The 22,508-nt window shown below is 44.1% G+C and overlaps 1 protein-coding gene across 5 annotated transcripts in view; it reads left to right on the forward strand.

Moving 5' to 3' along the window:
* Positions 1–22,508, forward strand: part of LOC120986497 (A.superbus venom factor 1-like) — a 694,107-nt gene that overhangs the window by 373,134 nt on the left and 298,465 nt on the right. For 2 of the 5 annotated variants that reach the window (XM_040415115.1, XM_040415116.1), the window contains exons 5-11: positions 2,699–2,793; positions 2,902–2,981; positions 5,150–5,237; positions 5,361–5,463; positions 7,293–7,413; positions 21,561–21,676; positions 21,920–22,066. The exons of 2 other annotated variants lie outside the window; for them this stretch is intronic. In XM_040415115.1, the coding sequence (XP_040271049.1) occupies positions 2,699–2,793; positions 2,902–2,981; positions 5,150–5,237; positions 5,361–5,463; positions 7,293–7,413; positions 21,561–21,676; positions 21,920–22,066 (750 nt within the window). The remainder of the gene's footprint in view (positions 1–2,698; positions 2,794–2,901; positions 2,982–5,149; positions 5,238–5,360; positions 5,464–7,292; positions 7,414–21,560; positions 21,677–21,919; positions 22,067–22,508) is intronic. One more of the 5 variants, XM_040415118.1, reaches the window with a different exon arrangement.

Below are 22,508 nucleotides of genomic sequence, written 5' to 3' on the forward strand. Positions count from 1 at the left end.
ATTATGAACTCATAATAGGGAGAGACTTCCCGTGCTTCCTGGCACTGTGGCCTTATATGAGAGTGACTGATACCCATTAGACAGGGGTAACCCTAGCAGAGTTGCCTTGCGCAGGGGTGAGACCAGAACCCTGGGAACCTGAGACCAAAGGGCCAGTGGTATGGGTGACCGCCACTTCGGTGGAAGAGGGGGAGACAACCCTGCTAAGTGTGATGGTGGGCAGTGTTGCCTTTTGTTAGGGAGCATATGGAAGCAGCTCAGCGAGCCCAGAGTCGGGTCTATAATCGGCAGGCTCGGGTCCGGATCTTTAAGCCGGGTGATCGGGTTTTGGTTCTGGTGCGGACCGTGGACAGTAAGTTCCTGGCTAGGTGGCAGGGGCCCTAGGAGGTACTCAAGAAAATTGGAGATGTAAACTACAAGGTACATCAGCCAGGGCGGCGAAAGCCGGATCAGGTTTACCATGTGAATTTACTCAAACCGTGGAAAGATAGGGAAACCTGTACAGAAGACAGCACGTGACCGGGTTTTCTAGGAGAAGAGGTACTGGCCCCTCTGTCTGATGCAAGAGAGGAGGCTGCCACAGTAAAAATTGCTGACAGCCTCTCCTCTAAACAGACTCAGGAGGCCAGGGAATTTGTTAGTCAGAACACGGATGTGCTCTCGGACCTCCCTGGATGCACTTCCATAATCCAGCATGACATTGTCACTAAGCCTCAGGCAAAAGTCTGATTAAAACCATACTGGGTGCCCGAGGCTCGGCGACAAGCCATATCGGAGGAGGTGCAGCTAATGTTTCAGCTAGTTGTCATTGAGGAGTCAAAAAGTGAGTGGGCCAGTCCCATAGTATTGATGTCCAAGCCGGACGGGACGTTGCGAAAATTTTACGAGGTTTCCAAATTCGATGCGTATCCCATGCCCCGGGTGGATGAGCTCATCAAGAGGTTAGGACAAGCCCAGTATTTTTTCTGTTTTGGACCTCACGAAAGGATACTGGCAGGTGCCCTTAACGGAGGCTGCCAAATAGAAAACTGCCTTCATCATGCCTAAGGGGTTGTATCAATATAAGGTCTTACCCTTTGGTCTGCATGGCGCCCCCGCCACTTTTCAGCGACTAATGGACATTGTGCTTCATCCACATCGTCGGTACGCTTCGGCTTACCTGGACGATATTGTCCTCCACAGTACCGACTAGGAAAGTCACCTTCCCAAAGTGCAGGCTGTAGTGGACTCCCTTCGGAAAGCTGGCCTAACTGCTAACCCAAAGAAATGTGCAATAAGGTTAGAAGAGACTAAGTACCTGGGGTATGTCATTGGGCGCGGAGTCATCAAACCCCAAGTGAACAAAATAGAGGCGATACGGAATCGGCCCCGACTTGTCACCACTAGGCAAATAAAGTAATTCCTGGGAATGGTGGGCTATTACATGAGGTTTGTTCCCCACTTTGCTACTCTAGCTGCGCCCTTAACAGGACCCCGGTTTTGGTGACGCTCGACTTCAAAAGGGAGTTTATAGTACAGAATGATGCCTCCAAAGTAGGCCTCGGTGCTGTACTGTCTCAGGGACTCAACGGGGAGGAGCATCCCGTTGTCTTCCTCAGCCATAAGCTCACCACAGCTGAGACCCGGTATAGTATAGTGGAGAGAGAGTGCCTGGCTTTTAAGTGGGCACTAGAATCTCTCTGCTATTATTTATTGGGGAGAAAATTCCGCCTGGTGACTGACCACTCGCCTTTCAAGTGGATGAGCCAGGTCAAGGACAGAAATGCCTGGGTACCCGATGGTTTCTCTCCCTACAAAACTTTAAGTTTTCGGTGGAACACAGGGCAGGCCCGTTACAGGGAAACGTGGATACCCTGTCCCGGGTACACTGTCTGGCGTGTGTTCACCCCATCAGGGTTGAACAAAGGGGGGGGTATGTTACATAGTGAGAGGTTTGGTCTGGGACAACAGGTATTTTCCTCCCAGCATGTGTGCTGCTGGGCTGATTTACAGCCAGGTGAGGTCAAATACCGGACCGGATTTTAAATGCCGTTCCGGGTTTTGGCAGCACCTGGCTGTCCTTAAACAGGCAGCTTGGCTTTGAAGCCATGTCTCTGTGTTGGGATCTGGGAGCCTTGTGTCTGGATGAAGGCTTGCTACCTGTTTGGCGTGGAAACAGGTTGGTGCTGCCATCAGCAAGGACTCTTTGAGGCAGAATTGCCACATGGTTGGAATTACCACCAACACTGCAAGGTGACTTTTTGTTTGAATATGACTGCTTGTTTTGTCACTTGCCTAAAGTGTGAATAAAACACTGAACTGCTTGATCCAAAGAACTTGTTGTTGCCTCTATACTGCGTCCGTTAATCCTGTCTACAAGAGCGAGTCCCCACAATATATAATCTAGGACATATTAGAAGAGCCAGGGTTTCCCCTTAAAATGTCTTCTAATGGTACATTAGTATTAAGAAGACTTGTACTAAATATCACCATACTCGGCCACCATGCTAGACCAGGGATGGGCAAACTTCGGCTCTCCAGCTGTTGTAAAACTACAAATTCCATCATGCCCTGCTATAGGCTGATAGCTGTAGGCGGACTGGGCATGATGGGATTTGTAGTTTTACAACAGCTGGAGAGCCGCAGTTCGCCCATTCCTGTGCTAGACCATTAAGATAGACTATCCCTGTATAATTAAGAATCTTTTTTTTCTTCATAGACTCCAAATAATGTCATTGTCGAAAATAATGTAAATTATCCAAACAGAAAAACTGGAATCATTTCATATTCTCATAAACTGACAGATCTTGTAAGGTAGGAAAGAAAATGGTGGAAGTAGGGGGCAGTAACCCCTTAGGATAATATGTTCATCATGATAACAATGATGAAAATAATTATAAATGTTTTCTGTCTTCTTTACAGTTTTGGACTGTGGACCATATCAGCAAAGTTTAATAACACCTTGACAAAATATACCACACAATTTGAAGTGAAGGAATATGGTAAGAACATGACAAAGAACAGTCTCAGTGTTGGCTTGTTTTTGTTCTCTGATCCTTGATACTTTGTTTAGACAACCACTATTTGATAAAATGGTGCTCTGTCACGTGCCGGAGGCCCAAGGCAGACCTTCGCCAAGGCCTTGCAAACAGGACAGAGGCAGAAACAGACCAGGGACCAACAGAGTACTTTATTACACATGTAATAAAGGAACATGACAGTACAGCAGGTAAGCAATAGTGGTAGAACTACCACAGAACCAAGTACACCGGCAGACCAGAGGCAAAACCTAGAGGGTGAAGCTCCAGTGAGCCCCGTTATTCACAGAGCCCCTGATGGTGGGAATAAACTGGGCTGAGGGCTCACTGGTCACACCTCCAGGAAGGTCCCGGTAAACATGGCTGCTACCTGTAGAGAACCACGATGGTGTAAGCACCAGCGGAAATAGACTTCAGAACCGGACCCAAGCACACACAGAACATGGATAAGACAACAAGAGAAACGGGAACCAGCACAGAAGCAGATGCTTGGACATGTAGAATGGAAGCATGGCGTTCTCAAGCAGAGCTGCACACAGACTAGAGATCCTCCCTCCGGGGAACCCAGGAGCCCTCTCATGAAGGCAGGACACACACAGGAACAGAAGCCGTAAGGCACTGTAGGCAAGACATGGAATAGACTGGATCATAAGCAGTAGGCACTGCCAGGCTATCAGAGGCAGTTAGAGCACTGCTAAGCTAGACGTGGAACAGAGTGGATCCAGACAGATAACAGGAACAGAAGGACAGGCAAGGCGTAGACAAGGATAACAACATCATCACATCACAGGACAGGTACAGAAGAACAAAGCAACAACAACACCAATGCATAACCAGGCAACACCACAAACAAGGGCAGATGGCAAAACCCCCTGGTCAGCAGCAAGGGGCTACACCCGGTAAGGCACAGGACAGACTGACCCCCTGGGTTAGCAGCAAGGTGCAACACCCAACAAGACATAAGACAGACTGACCACAAGCCCCACAGCTCACAGATAGATATAGCTGCCATAACGAGGGCACCTGATAAGCCACACCCAGGAACAGAACAGGGAATGTTAACCCCATCAGAACCAAACAGGGAGTGGAGCCAGTGAACAGAGAAGTGAACACACAGGCTGCAGTACATTGCCCTGGCAACTAGCATACACGGAGTCCACCGCAGACAGTACGCTAGAGCACAAACAACCCGTGTCACAAACAGAAATGCATCCATACACAGACCCTGTTCACACACAAGGCCGCAGCCAGCACACATAGCAGAACCAGCATAAATGGGAACACCCAAAGCCAGTACACAAAGAGCATGCAGCCAGCCTGCACGGCACCGGAGACAGGAACCACAGAGATGCAGACACGGAAGCCACAAACACAGGCCACAGTTCACACACAACACCGCAGCCAGCATGCAGTCCCAAGCAACCAACATACACAGGAGTCGGCCTGCAGCCAGTACGCAAGGGAGCTTGCAGCCAGCCTACACGGCAACAGTGACCAGAACTGCACTGAGATGCAGACACGGGGAGTACACACACTCAGCCAGCTTGCATTCCCAACAGGAGTTGGCCTGCAGCCAGTACGCGAGAGGGCATGCAGCCAGCCTACACAGTTGTTGTCACAGTGAACCGCACCGTGACATGCACCCAAAATAAATCAATCATTATATGTTCCATTGCTGGTGATTAGCTACAATCTGCAAGAGAACCTAGGAGCAGATGTTCAGCGTCAGCAGTAAAGCGTGACATGACTAATGGGCTATGCATGTAATGCATCAATAAGCTGGTGCCTTTAGATGAGGAGTGCTCTTCACTCTGAATCATTGATGGAAGTCCAAAATGAAAGAATAATAGGGTATTGAACATTTGTTTTATAATGTTTCTAATCCCAACAAATCTTAAAAAAAAAAAAAGACATTGCTAAAAATATATAATTTTTTTTTTTTTGCAGTGGACATTACAACCACTAGATGGCAATGTAGGGTATTTAACTATACAGGTCTAAATTTCCTTTGCGTTGCGCTGTCATTTTTTCTCAGAACAGCACACTACATGGTTAGATGAAGTATTCCAACCTCGCTTTTTCAGAGATTTCAAATTGTCCTAATTTCGCGTTCACTTTTACATTTATTTCAGTTCAAACAAGCTTTGAAATAAAAGTAACTGCACCTCAGAAGTTTTTCTACTTTAAAGACAACGAACTAAGGGTGGACATAACGGCAACGTGAGTAGAAGCATTTGGCCATGAATTTCCATTAGTTCTAGAGATGTTTTAGGGACTTATTCTTGCTTATAAAGGATATATTATTGTGACTAGTAGTAAAAGATATTTTCATTATCTCATCAGCTATCTCCATGGCAAACCTGTTAAAGGAAACTCCTTTGTGCTCTTTGGACTCAAGAGAGACAATGAGAAGAAAAGTCTACCAAATACCCTGAGGAGAGTAGATGTAATGATACTTTTTCTTCAAACCTAAAGGGGTTGTGCAGTATTGGGGACATTGCTCTTATAGTACAAGTCTGGCATACACATTACATACAAGCATGTAGTACCTTTGGCACATATTTCTGCAGCCCCGTTTTCATCTTTGAAATTCATGGCCGGAAGTTACCGTTTTCTTCTCCTCATTGACGTACCGGGTCCCTTGCAGGCAAGCAAAGCTTCCTCTTCCACTGCTCAGGGTGCCCGATGACGTCACTGGCAGCATAAGTAATTTATGCAGAGTGGATGGAGGGGCGGTATCTAGGCTGGCCAACATCTCGCTAAACCTTGCCCCTCCAGTCCGGTGACGTCATGGGGCAAGGAGCTTTAGAATGAATGGAGGTGAATATTGATGAGGGGCGGAGTTACAGCGGCTGTCCGACATCACGCTAAGCCCCACCCCCCCAGTCCGGTGACGTCACCGGGCAAGGAGCTTTAGAATGATTGGAGGTGAATATTGATGAGGGGGCGGAGTTACAGCAGAGCAGAGAGACAGCTGTAACCACCTGATGCCGCGCTGCCACAGGACCCACAGGGCAGTGCAGCCAGAAGTTAGGGAAAGATAAACAGATATATAAACAATGAGTGGGGGACCGTTGGAGCCACATAGAAGTGGTGAAAATATCTGAAAATATATGGAGGCACCTTTATTTAGATGTACATTTTTTTTATTTGCTCCCTGACAACCCCTTTAACTTCTTCTTGGTTCAATAAATACATTTACCCTTGTTCTTCAAGTGATCCATCATCAGAATCCATTAAAAATTATAATATGCAGACACCTATGATAATAACTAAAGAAGCTGTCTGAGATTTAGGCTCTGTTCACATCTGCACAATGGTTTCCCTCAGTAGAAAAAATATAAATGCAGTGATTGATCCATAGCACAATGAATACTGATGGTGACTAGAGGAGCAGTGTTCATCTTATTTATGAGAAACAGTATTGTTCTGCAGATATGGACATAGCCTCCATTGCTGCCCTGAAAAAGAACCTATCTTGTCCATAGTAGAAGATCAATATTGAGCTGGACATTCCTCTTCTACCTTGGATATTTTCCAATGCTTGACATCCAGCAAGGGCTCATTGAAACTTTGCATTTCATCCCTATCCAGGAGGATACATACTGTAGATCTATAGAAGTAGGGTGAGCTGTACACACTTGACAGCTGTTATCTTTAGTCCATAGACTGTACTGTACTTTAGATTTCAGAGAATGAGATTATGGTGCAAAACCACTCACAGAACATGGGCAAAAGTGACACAGTTTCCAGAAAAAAATTGTCTTCGTTTTCTAATTTCATACAAGTTCAAAGAAGTTGTCCCACTTAGGGTGAACCAGATTGGAGCCACCACGGCTATCAGCTCATCATCACAGGTCAGAATCCCAACTCCTCTGGCAAACAGATGATTTTACTTGAGTGAAGCCATTGCATGGAAGATATCTAGCACTACATGGTGGACATTAGTGCACCAAAGTGGGAGTATTTATTCAGAGCAGCTGTCCATTAGGACTCATAGAGGAGGTTCCTGATGGGGGAAGCTTAGGCCAGCCAGATTATTGTCCTTTTGACCATCCATATACTGTATTCATGGTTCAAGTCTTCCAGAACAAGAACTGACAGATATGTAGGTGTACACATTGTGGCCATCCTGATGAGTTTTCAGTTGATCAGTGGCCCCGTATGCTCTGATTGGGTATGAAAGGATTGTCTTTATGAAATAATCTCTTTAACCAGTTGGCCGACCATGGCATCGACAATATTGACTCTTTGTGGTTTTCAACTGTCATCTAGATCGACGAGGGCGAAGGCTTTGCCATTTTAAAAAGAGAGGACCTGGTGAAGTACTTTCATGAAGAGAGAGACATGTTACAATGGACCTTATATGTGTCCGTTACTGTTATAACTGATTCAGGTAAGAGAAAAAAACATTGCAGTGGTCTTCCAAGTATGTAGACTTAATCTTAATAAATGCCAGAGATAAGTGAACTTGTCGGTTCTGATCTGCCGAATTTTTTAGAAAGTTTGGTTCGGACCTGAATTGATTCGGTCCAAACAAATTGGCTCCAATTGCCATGGAAATCTGTATAAAACACCCACTAGTCTCCTAGGACTCAGAATTTTTAGGAAAACATTATTTCTCTTTTTACTTTTTTATAAATTTTTGATTTTCTTTACCCCCTCCGCCCCCAAAGCTCTTGAATACAATGACAGCAATAGTAAATCATGTCAGAGTGACACTGACATACATACCTGTGGGTACACATATGTTTGACAGTGTTAATGAACAGCATTTAAAAGTACACCATGCTGGCACATGTGTTATGCTTTTCATATTCCAAAGCTTCCAAAAATTGTCCATTATCAGGGGCAGATGGTGTTTACAAGCAGACTGTGTTATGGGATGAAAAAAAACAAAAACATAAAGCAGTGGATTGTTGGGGGACCAATCTTCCAAAAAGTAGGCCTTGATGGGGTCAGAATACTTGCCTATACAACATGCACAAGTGTTAGGCCCCTTTCACACGGGCGTTCCAGATTTTCTACGGATGCGTCGCTTGTGCATTGTGGGAAAACCGCAAGAGTAGGCACGCAATTGCAGTCAGTTTTGACTGCGATTGCGTTCCGATGTTCAGTTTTTATCACGCGGGTGCAATGCGTTTTGCACGCGCGTGATAAAAAACTGAATGTGGTACCCAGACCCGAACCCGGACTTCTTCACTATAGTTCAGGTTTGGGTTAGGTGTTATGTAGATTTTATTATTTTCCCCTATAACATGGTTATAAGGGAAAATAATAGCATTCTTAATACAGAATGCTTACTAAAATGTGGCTTGAGGGGGTTAAAAAAAAATTAAAAAATGAACTCACCTCATCCTCTTGTTCGCGCAGCCGGCATCGTCTTCTTTCTACTTCTTTCGGGATCTGCAAAAGGACCTTTGAAGACGTAATCACGCTCACCATGTGGTGATCGCGATGACGTCAGCGCAGGTCCTGCTGAATGAAGATAGAAGGATCTTCTATCTTCATTCAGCAGGACCTGCGCTGACGTCACCACGCGGTGATCGCGATTATCAAAGGTCCTTTTGCAGGTCCTCAAAGTAGAAGAAAGAAGACGATGCCGGCTGCGCAAACAAGAGGATGAGGTGAGTTATTTATTTATTTATTTTTTAAACCCTCATTTTAGTAAGTATTCTGTATTCAGAATGCTATTATTTTCCTTTATAACCATGTTATAAGGGAAAATAATACAGTAAGTTTACTTTTATCAATTTACTAACATCATCTAGCAACCATGCATGAAAATTGCATTGCATCCGCACTTGCTTGCGGATGCTATCCGATTTTCACACATCCCTATTCATTTGTATGGGGGTGAAAAACGCAGAATATAGAACATGCTGCGATTTTCACGCAATGCACAAGTGATGCGTGAAAATCACCGCTTATCTAAACAGCCCCACTGAAGTGAATGGGTCCGGATTCAGTGCGGGTGCAATGCGTTCACCTCACGCATTGCACCCGCCCGGAATTCTCGCCCGTGTGAAAGGGGCCTTAATCGTCAGAAAAAAAAGTGTCTTGTTCTTAAGGAGCCAAGAAAAATTATCTTTTAATTAGGAGAAGCAGCAGTGCAGTGTTGATGTGGAAAAGGTGGGGTTTTAGAGGCATGTAGACGGAATAGCGGTGGCAGCAGATGTAGTATAGCATAGAACGTACAAGGCAGTAGATAGGCTGTCTATGTGTGGTAGTAGTAGTGGTTGTAGTGGCGGATGCATGTGGTACATGTTGGCAGGCAGACCGCAGTAGTGGCATGATGGTGGCAGCAGCAGCCATACAGAACATGATAGTAGGCAGGTAGCAGTAGCGACCTGATGGCAGAAGTGGCATGATGGAGGCTGCATCAGCCATACTGAACATGATGGTAGGCAGGCAACATGATTGTATCCATGAAGGCAGGCAGGCAAACAGCAACAGTGGCTAGATGGGGCACCATGAGCAATGCAAGTCCAGATCTATTTATCAGCCTCAGCTGGGGGAGTAATAAAATCCTTCCAAATCCAGGCTTGATACATTTTGACAAAGGTGATGCTTTGGCTACTTGCAGAGGACAACTTGGTTTGTTTGGGTATCACATGCATTGCTGAAAGAAGAACAGCATACTGTGCTAGTTCAGCCACTATTCCAATCTGCCTGCCCAGAAATCCATGGGTTCAGAGAACAGGGTAAGCACCAGAGACAAGCCAGAGTGCAGGAAGACCTGAACCTGGTGTTCAGGCAGGAGGTTCCGGTTTGCTGATTTGCCTCAGCCTTGCGCAGCACATGAAAAAACTGCTCCATTATGTTGAGTAGACTGACCTGGCTGCTGCTACTGCTAGTGGTGGAGGGAGGTTGGTGACTCTGTGGAGGGCAGAGAAGGGCCTCCCTTTCAGACATGCTGGCAGCTGTTTACACAGTGTTTTCTTTGTAACATAGTACATAACATAGTACATAAGGCCGAAAAAAAGACATTTGTCCATCCAGTTCGGCCTGTTACCCTACAAGTTGATCCAGAGGAAGGCAAAAAAAAAAACTGTGAGGTTGAAGCCAATATTCCCCACTTTAGGGGAATAAAAAATTCCTTCCCGACTCCAATCAGGCATCAGAATAACTCCCTGGATCAACGACCCCTCTCTAGTAGCTATAGCCTGTAATATTATTACGCTCCAGAAACACATCCAGGCCCCTCTTGAATTCCTTTATTGTACTCACCATCACCACCTCCTCAGGCAGAGAGCTCCATAGTCTCACTGCTCTTACCGTAAAGAATCCTCTTCTATGTTTGTGTACAAACCTTCTTTCCTCCAGACGCAGAGGATGTCCCCTCGTCATAGTCACAGTCCTGGGGATAAATAGATGACGGGAGAGATCTCTGTACTGACCCCTGATATATTTATACATAGTAATTAGATCTCCCCTCAGTCGTCTTTTTTCTAACGTGAATAACCCTAATTTTGATCATCTTTCAGGGTACTGTAGTTGCCCCATTCCAGTTATTACTTTAGTTGCCCTCCTCTGGACCCTCTCCAGCTCTGCTATGTCTGCCTTGTTCACTGGAGCCCAGAACTGTACACAGTACTCCATGTGTGGTCTGACCAGTGATCTGTAAAGTGGCAGGACTATGTTCCCATCACGGGCATCTATGCCCCTTTTGATGCAACCCATTATCTTATTGGCCTTGGCAGCAGCTGCCTGACACTGGTTTTTGCAGCTTAGTTTGCTGTTTATTAAAATTCCTAGATCCTTTTCCATGTCAGTGTTACCAAGTATTTTACCATTTAGTATGTACGGGTGACTTGCATTATTCCTTCCCATGTGCATAACTTTACATTTGTCAGTGTTAAACCTCATCTGCCACTTCTCTGCCCAAGCCTCCAATCTATCCAGATCCCTCTGTAGTAGTATACTGTCCTCTTCAGTGTTGTTAGGAGAACCATGGTGTCAGAAGTGGAGAGGGCTTTGGTGTTTTATAAACCACTAAAGTCCTAATATCAGAACAAAAGACCAACAAGAATAGTTTCTCTGGTAATTTATTAATAAGAGACACACAGTGTTACAGAAAATGGCTGCAAACAACTTCCCTGTGCCGTCTCCCATGGGCTGTAAAGGGGACCTGGCAGTTAACTGGACATATTTCAAATCCCAGTGGGAAGATTATGAGGTGGCAACTGAACTTGATAAGAAAGACCCCAAGGTAAGGATAGCGACACTGCGCTCAGTGATGGGGAGAGACGGTCTGCGTATTTATCAGCACCTCTCACTCTCTGATGCCGACAAGCAGGACACAGAGAAAACTCTGGATGCATTACAGCCATTTTATGCCTTCACGTAACATCATTTATGAGAGGTACATATTCAATACCACAAACCAAGGCCCATTGGAAACTATAGATCAGTATGTGACTAGACTGAGGCAGCTCGCCGCTACATGTGAGTTTGGAGTATTACATGATGAACTTATCAGAGACAGAATAGTTCTGGGATCAAAAGACATTAATGCTAGAAAGAGAATGCTCAGAGTACCAGACCTGACCCTACAGAGAGCCATTGATATGTGTAGAAGCCATCAACTTACAGAAATGCAAATACAAGCAATGCAAGAAAGCAAAAGTGAAACTGAAGCTGTACATTATACTGCTAGAACATATAAAAAGCCCATGAAAGAAAGCAAAGTAAAAACAATCAGATGTAGATACTGTGGAAACAACCACCCCTGGGGCAGAGACCACTGTCCTGCATATGGAGAAACCTGCAGTAAATGCAAAAAGCAAAACCATTTTTCTAGAGTATGCAGGCAGAAAGCAAATGGCAGAATACATATGGCTGCACAGATCAAGAGCAGCAGCTCAGAAGAATCAGTATTCACTATTATTCATCAAATAGGAGCAGTAAGCAGTCCAGGGTCACAGTGGTTTGTACCACTAGAACTCAGCACTGACAGAGAAGCAGGGGAAAGGTTACACTGTCAGTTAGACTGTGGGGCCACCTGCAACCTTATGACATACAAAGACTATTGCAAAATTGTTAAAGAAGGAAAGCCAACATTACAGAAGAGTAATGTCAAATTAAAATGGTACAATGATACCTATATGATACCTATGGGCCAATGTAATCTAAATTGTACATATAAAGATAAAACATATACACTGCAATTCCAAGTTGTCCAAGGTAAACACAAACCACTTCTCTCAGCAGAAACTTGTCAGAAAATGGGCCTCCTTACACTGAATGTAGAACATAATGTATTATTACATGATGACCAGCAAACAACTACAACTTCACCCTTTTCTTATGAAATGATCACAACTGAATATAGAGACATTTTCAAAGGGCTAGGGTGTCTACCTGGAGAGTATCACCTAGAAATAGATGAAGCAATACCTCCTGTTCAACACCAACCACGTAGAGTGCCGGCTCCACTTAAAGCAGACTTAAAGGCGAAAATAGAGAGATTAGAGACACTGGGAGTGATAAAAAAGGTCATAGAACCTACGACATGGATAAGCATACAAAATGGAATTCTGTATAAAGGACACAGAGTCATCATACCAAAAAACATGCGCCCAGAAATGATTGCGAGGACTCATTCTAGCCACTTAGGAATAGAAGCATGCCTTCGCAAGGCCAAGGATGTCATCTTTTGGCCACACATGGGCCCAGAGATTAAAGAGGCAATAAAGAACTGTAATACTTGCAATGAGTATATGCGTAAACAAACAAAAGAACCTCTGATGACTCACAAATTGCCCACTCTACCCTGGAGCAAACTAGGCATGGACTTATTTTCCTTAACAGGACAAGATTACTTAATAATTGTTGATTATTATTCAGATTTCTGGGAAATTGATTTAGTTTCTGATACCACCTCTAAAACAATTATAGATTGTTGCAAAGCACATTTTAGCAGACATGGAATCCCTGATTCTGTAATTACAGATAACGGACCACAGTTTGTCAGCTCAGATTTTGCACGATTTTGTAGAGAGTGGGAATTTGAACATCTTACATCATCCCCATATCACAGTCAGTCCAACGGTAAAGCTGAAGCTACTGTAAAAATAGCAAAAACACTCATAAATAAAGCTAAACGAGATGACAAGGATATCTGGAAAGCGTTTCTTGACTGGAGAAATACCCCATCAGAAGGCACCAGCAGTAGTCCTGTACAACGGCTAATGTCAAGAAGGACCAGGACTTTACTTCCGACTGCTCAGAAACTGCTGTTTCCAAAGGTTATAAAAGGAGTGGTCGAGAACCTAACTGAAAGACGCAAAAAAGCAAAGGCATATTATGATAAAGGAGCCAAGGAACTTCCCGAACTAAGCATTGGTCAGCCAGTGCGAATACAACCATCGCCGTCGTCAACAGATGAAATTTGGCGACAAGGTATTTGTTTGGAGAAAGTTGCTCCACGATCTTATAAAGTGGAAGCAAATGGACAGTTGTACAGAAGGAATAGGAAGTTTCTGAGGACTGCAGATGACAAATCTGACATTGAAATAAGTGAAGTGATTACACCAAGGTACATCTCCAGATGAGACAACTCCCGAAGAAACAGGGATGGATGATCATATGCAACAATGTGAAGCTCCTGCCACACCAAGACGTACTAGAACTAGGGTTATTAGAACACCAACAAGATATAAGGATTTTGTATGCTAGATACATTATAAAAAACATTGTCACCTTTGGAATGTATTGTGGTATCCAATCATCTTATGTTATATATTACTTGATTTCACAAGAAAGGGAGGATGTTAGGAGTTATACATGTTAACATGTTTACTGCCACCTGTAGGCTATATTGATATGACAGTTTTTAACCTTTGTCATATTGTTTGTGTCTGAATAAAGTTTGTTGAATTACCTCACATCGCCTCAGGAAACAAGTGTTAATTACTTTACACAGTTTAGTGTCATCTGCGAAAATGTATACTTTACTATGCAAGCCTTCTACAAGATCATTAATAAATATATTGAAGATAATAGGGGCCAATACTGGCCCCTGAGGTACCCCACTAGTGACAGTGACCCAATCTAAGTGTGTACCGTTAATAACCACCCTCTGTTTTCTATCATTGAGCCAGTTACTTACCCACATACAGACGTTTTCTCCCAGTCCGAGCATTCTCATTTTATATACTAACCTTTTATGTGGTACAGTGTCAAATGCTTTGGAGAAGTCCAGATATACGACATCCATTGATTCGCCGCTCTCAAGTCTAGAACTTACCTCCTCATAGAAACTGATTAAATTAGTTTGGCATGACCGATCCCTCACGAAGCCATGCTGATATGGCGTTATTTGCTTATTTCCGTTGAGATGCTTTAACATAGCATCTCTCAGAAAACCTTCAAACAGTTTACCCACAACAGATGTTAAACTTACCGGCCTATAGTTTCCAGGCTCTGTTTTTGGACCCTTTTTGAATATTGGCACCACATTTGCCATGCGCCAATCCTGTGGGACATTCCCTGTCAGTATAGAATCCGCAAATATCAGAAATAAGGGTCTGGCTATGACATTACTTAATTCCCTTAGGATACGGGGGTGTATGCCATCCGGTCCTGGCGATTTGTCTATTTTAATCTTTTTAAGTCGCTGATTTACTTCTTCCTGGGTCAGACAGAGCACTTTTAATGGGGAATTTATTTATTTAACAGCTTTGCTTTCTCCTAATGCGCTCTCTGCGACTCCCCCCTCATTACTCTTTAAATGGCCGACACCTTCAGATTTATATTTTTTAACATTTATATAATTGAAGAACATTTTAGGGTTAGTTTTACTCTCTTTGGCAATTAATCTCTCGGTCTCTAGTTTGGCCACTTTTATTTGTTTTTTACATGTTCTATTTTTTTCATTATAGTTTTTCAGTGCTTCTGTGCCACCCTCCTGTTTAGTGATTTATATGCTTTCTTTTTGTCATTTATTGCTTTCTTTACAGTTCTATTTATCCACATTGGTTTATTTTTGTTCCTTAACCTTTTATTCCCATATGGTATGTACCTCTCACAATGAGATTTTAGGATGTTTTTAAAGATATCCCATTTTGTGGCTGTATTTTTATTTTTGAGGACTTTGTCCCAGTTAGTTAGGCCTATGGCCTCTCTTAGTTGGCTAAATTTAGCTTTTTTGAAGTTTGGTATTTTTGTTCCTCCCTGGAGAAACGCTCTTTTGAATGATAATTGGAAGGTTATTACTTTATGGTCACTATTTCCCAGGTGTCCCCCAACCTGCACGTCTGTTGTTCTGTCAGGCCTATTGGTTAATACTAAGTCCAGTATGGCCGTCCCTCTAGTCGGGTCCTGAACCAGTTGGGAGAGGTAATTGTCTTTGGTTATTGCCAAGAACCTTTTTACTTTATGAGATATACAAGTTTCAGTTTCCCAGTCTATATCTGGGTAGTTGAAGTCCCCCATAATAACCACCTCATTATGATTTGCCGCCTCGTCTATCTCATTTAGTAGTAGATTTTCTGTGGACTCTGGTATATTAGGTGGTTTATAGTAAACTCCTATTAGTAATTTATTATTGTTTTTAGCTCCATGTATCTCTACCCACAGTGACTCCACAGGTTCATGTCCCTCACTTATATCTTCACGGAGTGTGGGCTTTAGACAGGACTTTACATAAAGGCAGACCCCTCCCCCTCTCCGGTTTTGACGATCCTTTCTAAACAGACTGTAACCTTGTACATTAACTGCCCAGTTATAGCTATCATCCAGCCATGTCTCAGTTATTCCTACTATGTCATAGTTCTCCTCACACATTGCTAATTCCAGCTCCCCAGTTTTATTAGTCAGGCTTCTGGCATTAGTATACATATATTTGAGAGGTTTATGTATATTTTTTACCCTACACCTTTCCTTCTGAACTGTTCTAGTCCCTCCTTCCATTCCTCCCCCAGTCCCACTACTTTGCCCCCGGTCTCTATCTGCACTATCTTCCCCTCCTATAATGTAATTTCCCTCCCCCCCAGTCCCTATATTAAACACTCCTCCAACCTTCTATCCATCTTCTTCCCCAACACAGCTGCCCCTTCCTCATTGAGGTGCAGCCCGTCCCTACGATAGAGCCTGTAGCCGATAGAGAAGTCGGCCCAGTTCTCTAGGAACTTAAACCCCTCCTTCCTACACCAGTTCTTGAGCCACTTGTTAATCTCCCTAATCTCCCGCTGCCTTTCTTGTGTGGCCCGTGGTACAGGCAATATTTCGGAAAATACTACCTTTGAGGTTCTTGCCCTAAGCTTTTGACCTAAATCCCTGAAATCATTTTTAAGGACTCTCCTCCTACCCCTAACTTTGTCATTGGTTCCGATATGGACCATGACTGCTGGATCTTCTCCAGCCCCTCCCAGTAATCTGTCAACCCGATCCGTGATGTGTCAAACTCTAGCGCCAGGAAGACAGCACACTGTTCGGCGATCACGGTCTTTGTGACAGATTTCCCTATCTGTTCCCCTAATAATGGAGTCTCCCACTACCAGCACCTGTCTGGCCTGCCCTGCTCTCCTGGTTCCCTGCTTACTGGAGCTGACATTCCCCTGACTGGCAGAGGAAGTGTCCGGCTGCGGCAGTGCCGTCCCTGGACTGACATCCCCCTCATCTGCCAAACGTGCAAACTTGTTGGGGTGTGTCAGATCAGGGCTAGCCTCCCTGGCACTCTTCCCTCTACCACGCTTTATAACTGTTACCCAGCTAGCTACCTCACTTTCCTCAGCCTCCTCTCTGTCACCCTCCCCCTCATCTACCCCAAAGAGTGCTTGCTCGGTGAGAAGCAAACTCTTTTGCAAATTGTCAATGCCTCTCATTGTTGAAACTTGCCCGTTTAGAGACTCGATTTGCGATTCCAAACGGGAAAGTTTCTCACATCTTGAACAAAGATATACACCCTCGAATGGCTGTTCCAGGACTGCATACATCATGCAAGATGTGCACTGGACTGCGTTGTCAATTGTGCAACACATACTAAATGGGGATTACAACAGTAAAAAAGTAAAACAGTAAATAGGATTTAGAATTAGACCCTGTCTGCTGTAGTTGAAGGACTACCTAGGATTAAACCAACAACACACAATTAAATTCTATCCAACCTTAGTTTGCTGCTCCTCGTCTTAAACCCCTTTTCTTTAACTCCACTTAATAAGAAGCCCACTTAGTAGAGCAAGCTCTGGAGAGTTTAGTGGTTCAATTTATAGCACCTGGTTCCCCCGGCCACTCCCCTATATCAAGCAGAGAAAAAAAATGGGTTAAAATGGCAACACACAGCAGAGAAAAAAAAAAAAGTTTTAATAAAATAATTTGGCCTCACTTTCGATAGGAGGAAAACATTCCCTCATTTTTCTTAAGTAGCGAGGGTCTAAAAGCATGGCTATCCAGTAATCATCAGACTGCTTGATGTCAACGATACGCTTGTACACCTGTCAGTGCTTAAGCAAGCGAGCATACAGCTCGCCATTCTGGCTAACATGCTCTTTAAGCCAGTTCTTTCCGGCTCCCCTCCCCACTGAGACAATTGGGTGTACTGGTGGGTTCTATCGTCATCATCATCCTCCTGCTTCTCCACCTCTGATTCCTTCTCCAGTGGCATTTTTTCATCCTCTATCCTCCACCATTATGAGAATTTATTTTTGTGGGTCAGCAACTGCTATAGGGCGGACAGCAAGATGTGTTAGCTGTTCTTCTTCTGTCATCGTTTGTTCTGAGATAAATATGAGGGGGATGACATTGTCCATGCCACAATTGTCCCTGCTGACAAACTTTGTGGTCTCTTTGAAGGGATTCCGCCCCCAACAGGCGCCTCAAATGAGCTGCAGCTGCCTGACCTTGAGACAACACATGCTCCCTGCTGAGGAGGTCTGGCGCATGACACAACATTGTGGCTGTTGTTGCTGACCACCTTGCCCAGTTGGAGTCAGCAGAGTAACAAGCCAATGTGATGTTTGCTGCTTGATGTACTTTAGCAACTGCTTGCCTGTGTGGCTACTCTTGCCCAGGTTGATCACCTTCAATATGGCATGGCAATGCTTGACTTGACACATGTGAGAGAAAGGAGGGGAAGTGGGAGTGACAATGTGCCCTGCTGCTGTTGTGGACAGGCGAGCATCCGTGGAGGAGGTGCAGTGGCCTTGTTGCTTGGTGGTGCCTCATTGCTGCCACAGAAAAATTTATCCAGTGGGGTATGAAAGACATGTACTTTTCCTGCTCGTAACAGCTGCTAAAGACAGCGTATACTAAACGTATAAACGTTAAGTTATGAACCAACTAGTTAATCTCTGTGCCAAATGATCAAATATTTCCAAGAAAGCTCAAAATCTGCCCCCATCTTTTCTCACTCTTCTTTTTCTGGTCTTTTGCACATTAAATTACATTTCTGAGCTAGAAACAAGTGGACTTCAAAAGAACAGGGTGGACAGATCAAACTCATTTTTTCCAAAAGGTTTTACCTATATGGTGTGTACATGGAAAGTTGTATAACTCTAAGTATTTATTACTACAGTATCAGATGTAGCTGGTAGTGATGAGCAAAGTTTTTTAAAAATTGATTCGGCAGCCTCGCCAAACTTGGAGAAGAAATTAAATTTGTTACAAAGTACATTGTATTAAGCGGGCACAATGACGGGGAACAGCAATCGTGCCGCCCCCCCATCATTGAACCCCTCAGATCCCACATTCAATGCTGACCTCATCCAGTTGATCGTGGAGAGGCCGTCGTGGTCCTCTTGATTGAAGAAAAGGCGTCAAATCTCATTCCCACTGACGTGATAACGATAGAATGTCATCACACTGGGTGGGCGCAGTGACATCATCACTGATGACATCACCATGCCCGGCCAGCATGATGACGTGGCGATGTCACAGGTCAGAGTGCATGAGATTTGGCACATTTTCTTTCATCAAGATGACCACAACGGCCTCTCAGCGATCAAATGGATGGATTTTTTTACCACCATTTCAAGAAAAAATTATTTGTTACCCCAAAACGTGATGAAATTCACCTTTGTTACTAATCACATTTTTCCTGAAATTCGGATCGAAGTCCAGTGACATAAAATTCAGTTCAGTGAGCTCCTAAATGGTATCACAGCTTCCTTCACGATGTACGGTTAGGTGGGATAGGATGGTGGCACTTTTACTTATCCCATAATCGGGCCCTGGCTGGCACATGTATGTGTAGTGTAACTAGAGTTCTATGGGCCCCAGGGGAAACTTTAGATGGACCCCCTCATTATATCTTTGAATATGTTTCAGTACACAGTCTACAGGCTGCCGCTGATCACTACAAAAACCCATAGCATCTACACCAGTGGTGGTCAGTTCGCAGTGTTAGCCAGCGAACACATGCAGGCTGCCATCTTTAGTAAGGTAGACTCCCTGTCGGGAGCCGGTCTGAAATCAAATGCGGTCACCGGGAGCAGGCAGTTCCGAGAACAGCCGCCGGGGGCCTTCATCGGGTTGTTCTCGGAACTGCCTGCTCCCGGTGACTGCATTTGATTTCAGACCGGCTCCCGCCACAGGTAAGGGCTTACCTGTGCATTGCCGGATGGGTGAGTCTACCTTACTAAAGATGGAAGCTCGCATGTGTTCGCTGGCGAACACTGCGAACTGACCATCACTGATCTTCACTATATGTGGACTCCTCGACCCTTACAAATTATGCCCCCAATTTATAAAATATAAATGACCTACTTTAATGCCCCAACAGCCATTGGCTGCTCAAGTCAGCTGGTAGCCTATGCAGGATGGGAAATTATAGGGCTTACCCTGAACATACCATATAAATCACTCCCAAACCGGCCATCACCATCCCTGTGCCCAGCACTATCTGCCCCCCTCTGCCAGCACCAGCACGTTCACCAGCTACCAAAGCCCCCCCAGCAACATCACCATTGATAACAGTAACAGCAAGGTCAAACCGAACTCAAACTAATGGTGGATTTTCACGGGACGATTCTGCAGCCGATTGTTGGGAAGGAAACGTTCCTTCACGACAGTCGTCTGCTCGTTCAGTGAAGGAGACCGTGCATTTACATGAAGCGATCACCTCCACTGTATGAGGACGAGGGATCACTATTGTCATCGCTTGTCCTCAGCAAATTGCTGTTTAGACCACACAACCTACTGCCCAGAAACTATGATCGGTGGTGCTTGAACGAACGACAGGATTTACCGTAAACACATTTAAACGGGCAGATTGTTGGGAACGACTGTTCGCAGATAATCTGGATAATTATTGGCTCCCGATAATCTGGACAATTATTGGCTCCCGATAATCTGGACAATTATTGGCTTGTGGTAATGCAGCTTGACTCTAACTTTGATAAGAAGACACCAGGATGAGCAGGTTTAGCGCAGCTGCCTGTAGGCTAGCAGAGACGTGGAGGATGTAAGTTTAAGACACCTCCTCCCCCAGGACCCACAAGAACTAAATGTCTCTGTGACATAGACAGACACAGCACTGGACCTACAGCACTGGGTCTGTATATACCACGGAGGCTCAGGGGTGCACCTAGCCTTTTGGCTGCCTGAGGAGAAAATTTAAACGGCGCCTCAACCCTCCCCCCCAATCCCTAAACCAAATTCTCAACCAGAAAAGAACAAACAGCAGGTGGCTCTATACTAACACATTTTATGTAATAACTCAACTATACTATTTTTTTTTATAACATTACATTTTAGTGAACAGCAAACTAATCTGTAGAAACCAGTGTCAGGCAGCTGCTGCCAAGGCCAATAAGATAATGGGTTGTATCAAATGGGGCATAGATGCCCGTGATGAGAACATAGTCCTACTACTTTACAAATCACTAGTCAAACCACACATGGAGGACTGTGTACAGTTCTGGGCTCCTGTGAACAAGGCCGACATAGCAGAGCTGGAGAGGGTTCAGAGGAGGGCAACTGAAGTAATTACAGGAATGAGGGAATTACAGTACCCTGAAAGATTATCGACATTAGGGTTATTCACTTTAGAAAAAAGACAACTGAGGGGAGATCTAACAACCATGAATATATCAGGGACAGAGAGACAGGTACAGAGATCGCCCCCATCATCTATTTATCCCCAGGACTGTGACTGTGATGAGGGGACATCCTCTGCGTCTGGAGGAAAGAAGGTTTGTACACAAACATAGAAGAGGATTCTTTACGGTAAGAGCAGTGAGACTATGGAGCTCTCTGCCTGAGGAGGTGGTGATGGTGAGTACAATAAAGGAATTCAAGAGGGGCCTGGATGTATTTCTGGAGCGTAATAATATTACAGCCTATAGCTACTAGAGAGGGGTCGTTGATCCAGGGAGTTATTCTGATGCCTGATTGGAGTCGGGAAGGAATTTTTTTTCCCCTTAAGTGGGGAAAATTGACTTCTACCTCTTTTTTTCCTTCCTATGGATCAACTTGCAGGATAACAGGCTGAACTGGAAGGACAGAGGGCTTTTTCCGGCCTTATAAACTATGTTACTATGTTAATTGCCAAAGTCTTCATAATATATCATGTAATATAATGTACGGCTGCTTCTCTTACAGGCAGTGATATGGCGGAATATGAGCTGGATAACATCTTCATTGTGGAATCTCCCTATAAAATTCTCTACACAAAAACATCTAAATTTTTCAGGCCCGGAATACCATTTGATCTTAAGGTCAGTGCACTGATTTCATGTTTGATTATATTATTATTGTTTTATTGTTCTGTTATCATATTGTAGTTTTTTTTGGTCTAGTACCTTCATCTTCTGCTTAGAAAAACTGCGTAAAAATGCTAAAAAATTATTTACATAGGAAAATATTTGTTTTGCCCGAGATAGATTAAGAAGATAACAGGATTATATAGGATGGGGGCATTATCTTTTTTTTTTTCTCATTTTTTGTTTTATCCATTTCAGGTGTTTGTCACTAATCCTGATGGGTCTCCGGCTCATCGTGTCCCTGTTGTAGCAGAACCAGGAGGTTCTAGAGGAACAACTCTGGAAGATGGAACCACTCGGCTGACTCTAAACACTCTCCCAGACATAAACCTGCTGCAGATAACAGTAATATTTCCATTTTTGTACATGTCTGCATTTGGAATAGACTAATGATGATGATAAAATTATGAGCTTATAGTAGTAATATGAACTTAGTGGAGGTGTAAAATTTTAGGATTTTAAAACTGATCACTTATCTTCTGATTGACGCCCCTGCCAATCAACTGTTCCAGAGTAGCTCAGGCTCTGGAGGTTGGCACCAGAACTACACAGATTCACCAAATATGTAGTAGATAAAGGTGGTTAATGCAGAAACCAGGAGCCGCTGATTGCCACTGATCAGGTATTGATGGCCTACCCTGAGGATAAGCCATCAATATTACATTTCTGGAATATCATTTTAACCCCTTAGTGACCACCCATACGTGTTTTTACTGACGTAAACAAAGGGGGTTTTAGCTAAACGGCTGACTTTGATCAAACATTACATGTACTTAAAATGGTGCAT

The sequence above is a fragment of the Bufo bufo genome, chromosome 1 (genome assembly GCF_905171765.1).
Source record: "Bufo bufo chromosome 1, aBufBuf1.1, whole genome shotgun sequence".
NCBI lineage: Eukaryota > Metazoa > Chordata > Amphibia > Anura > Bufonidae > Bufo > Bufo bufo.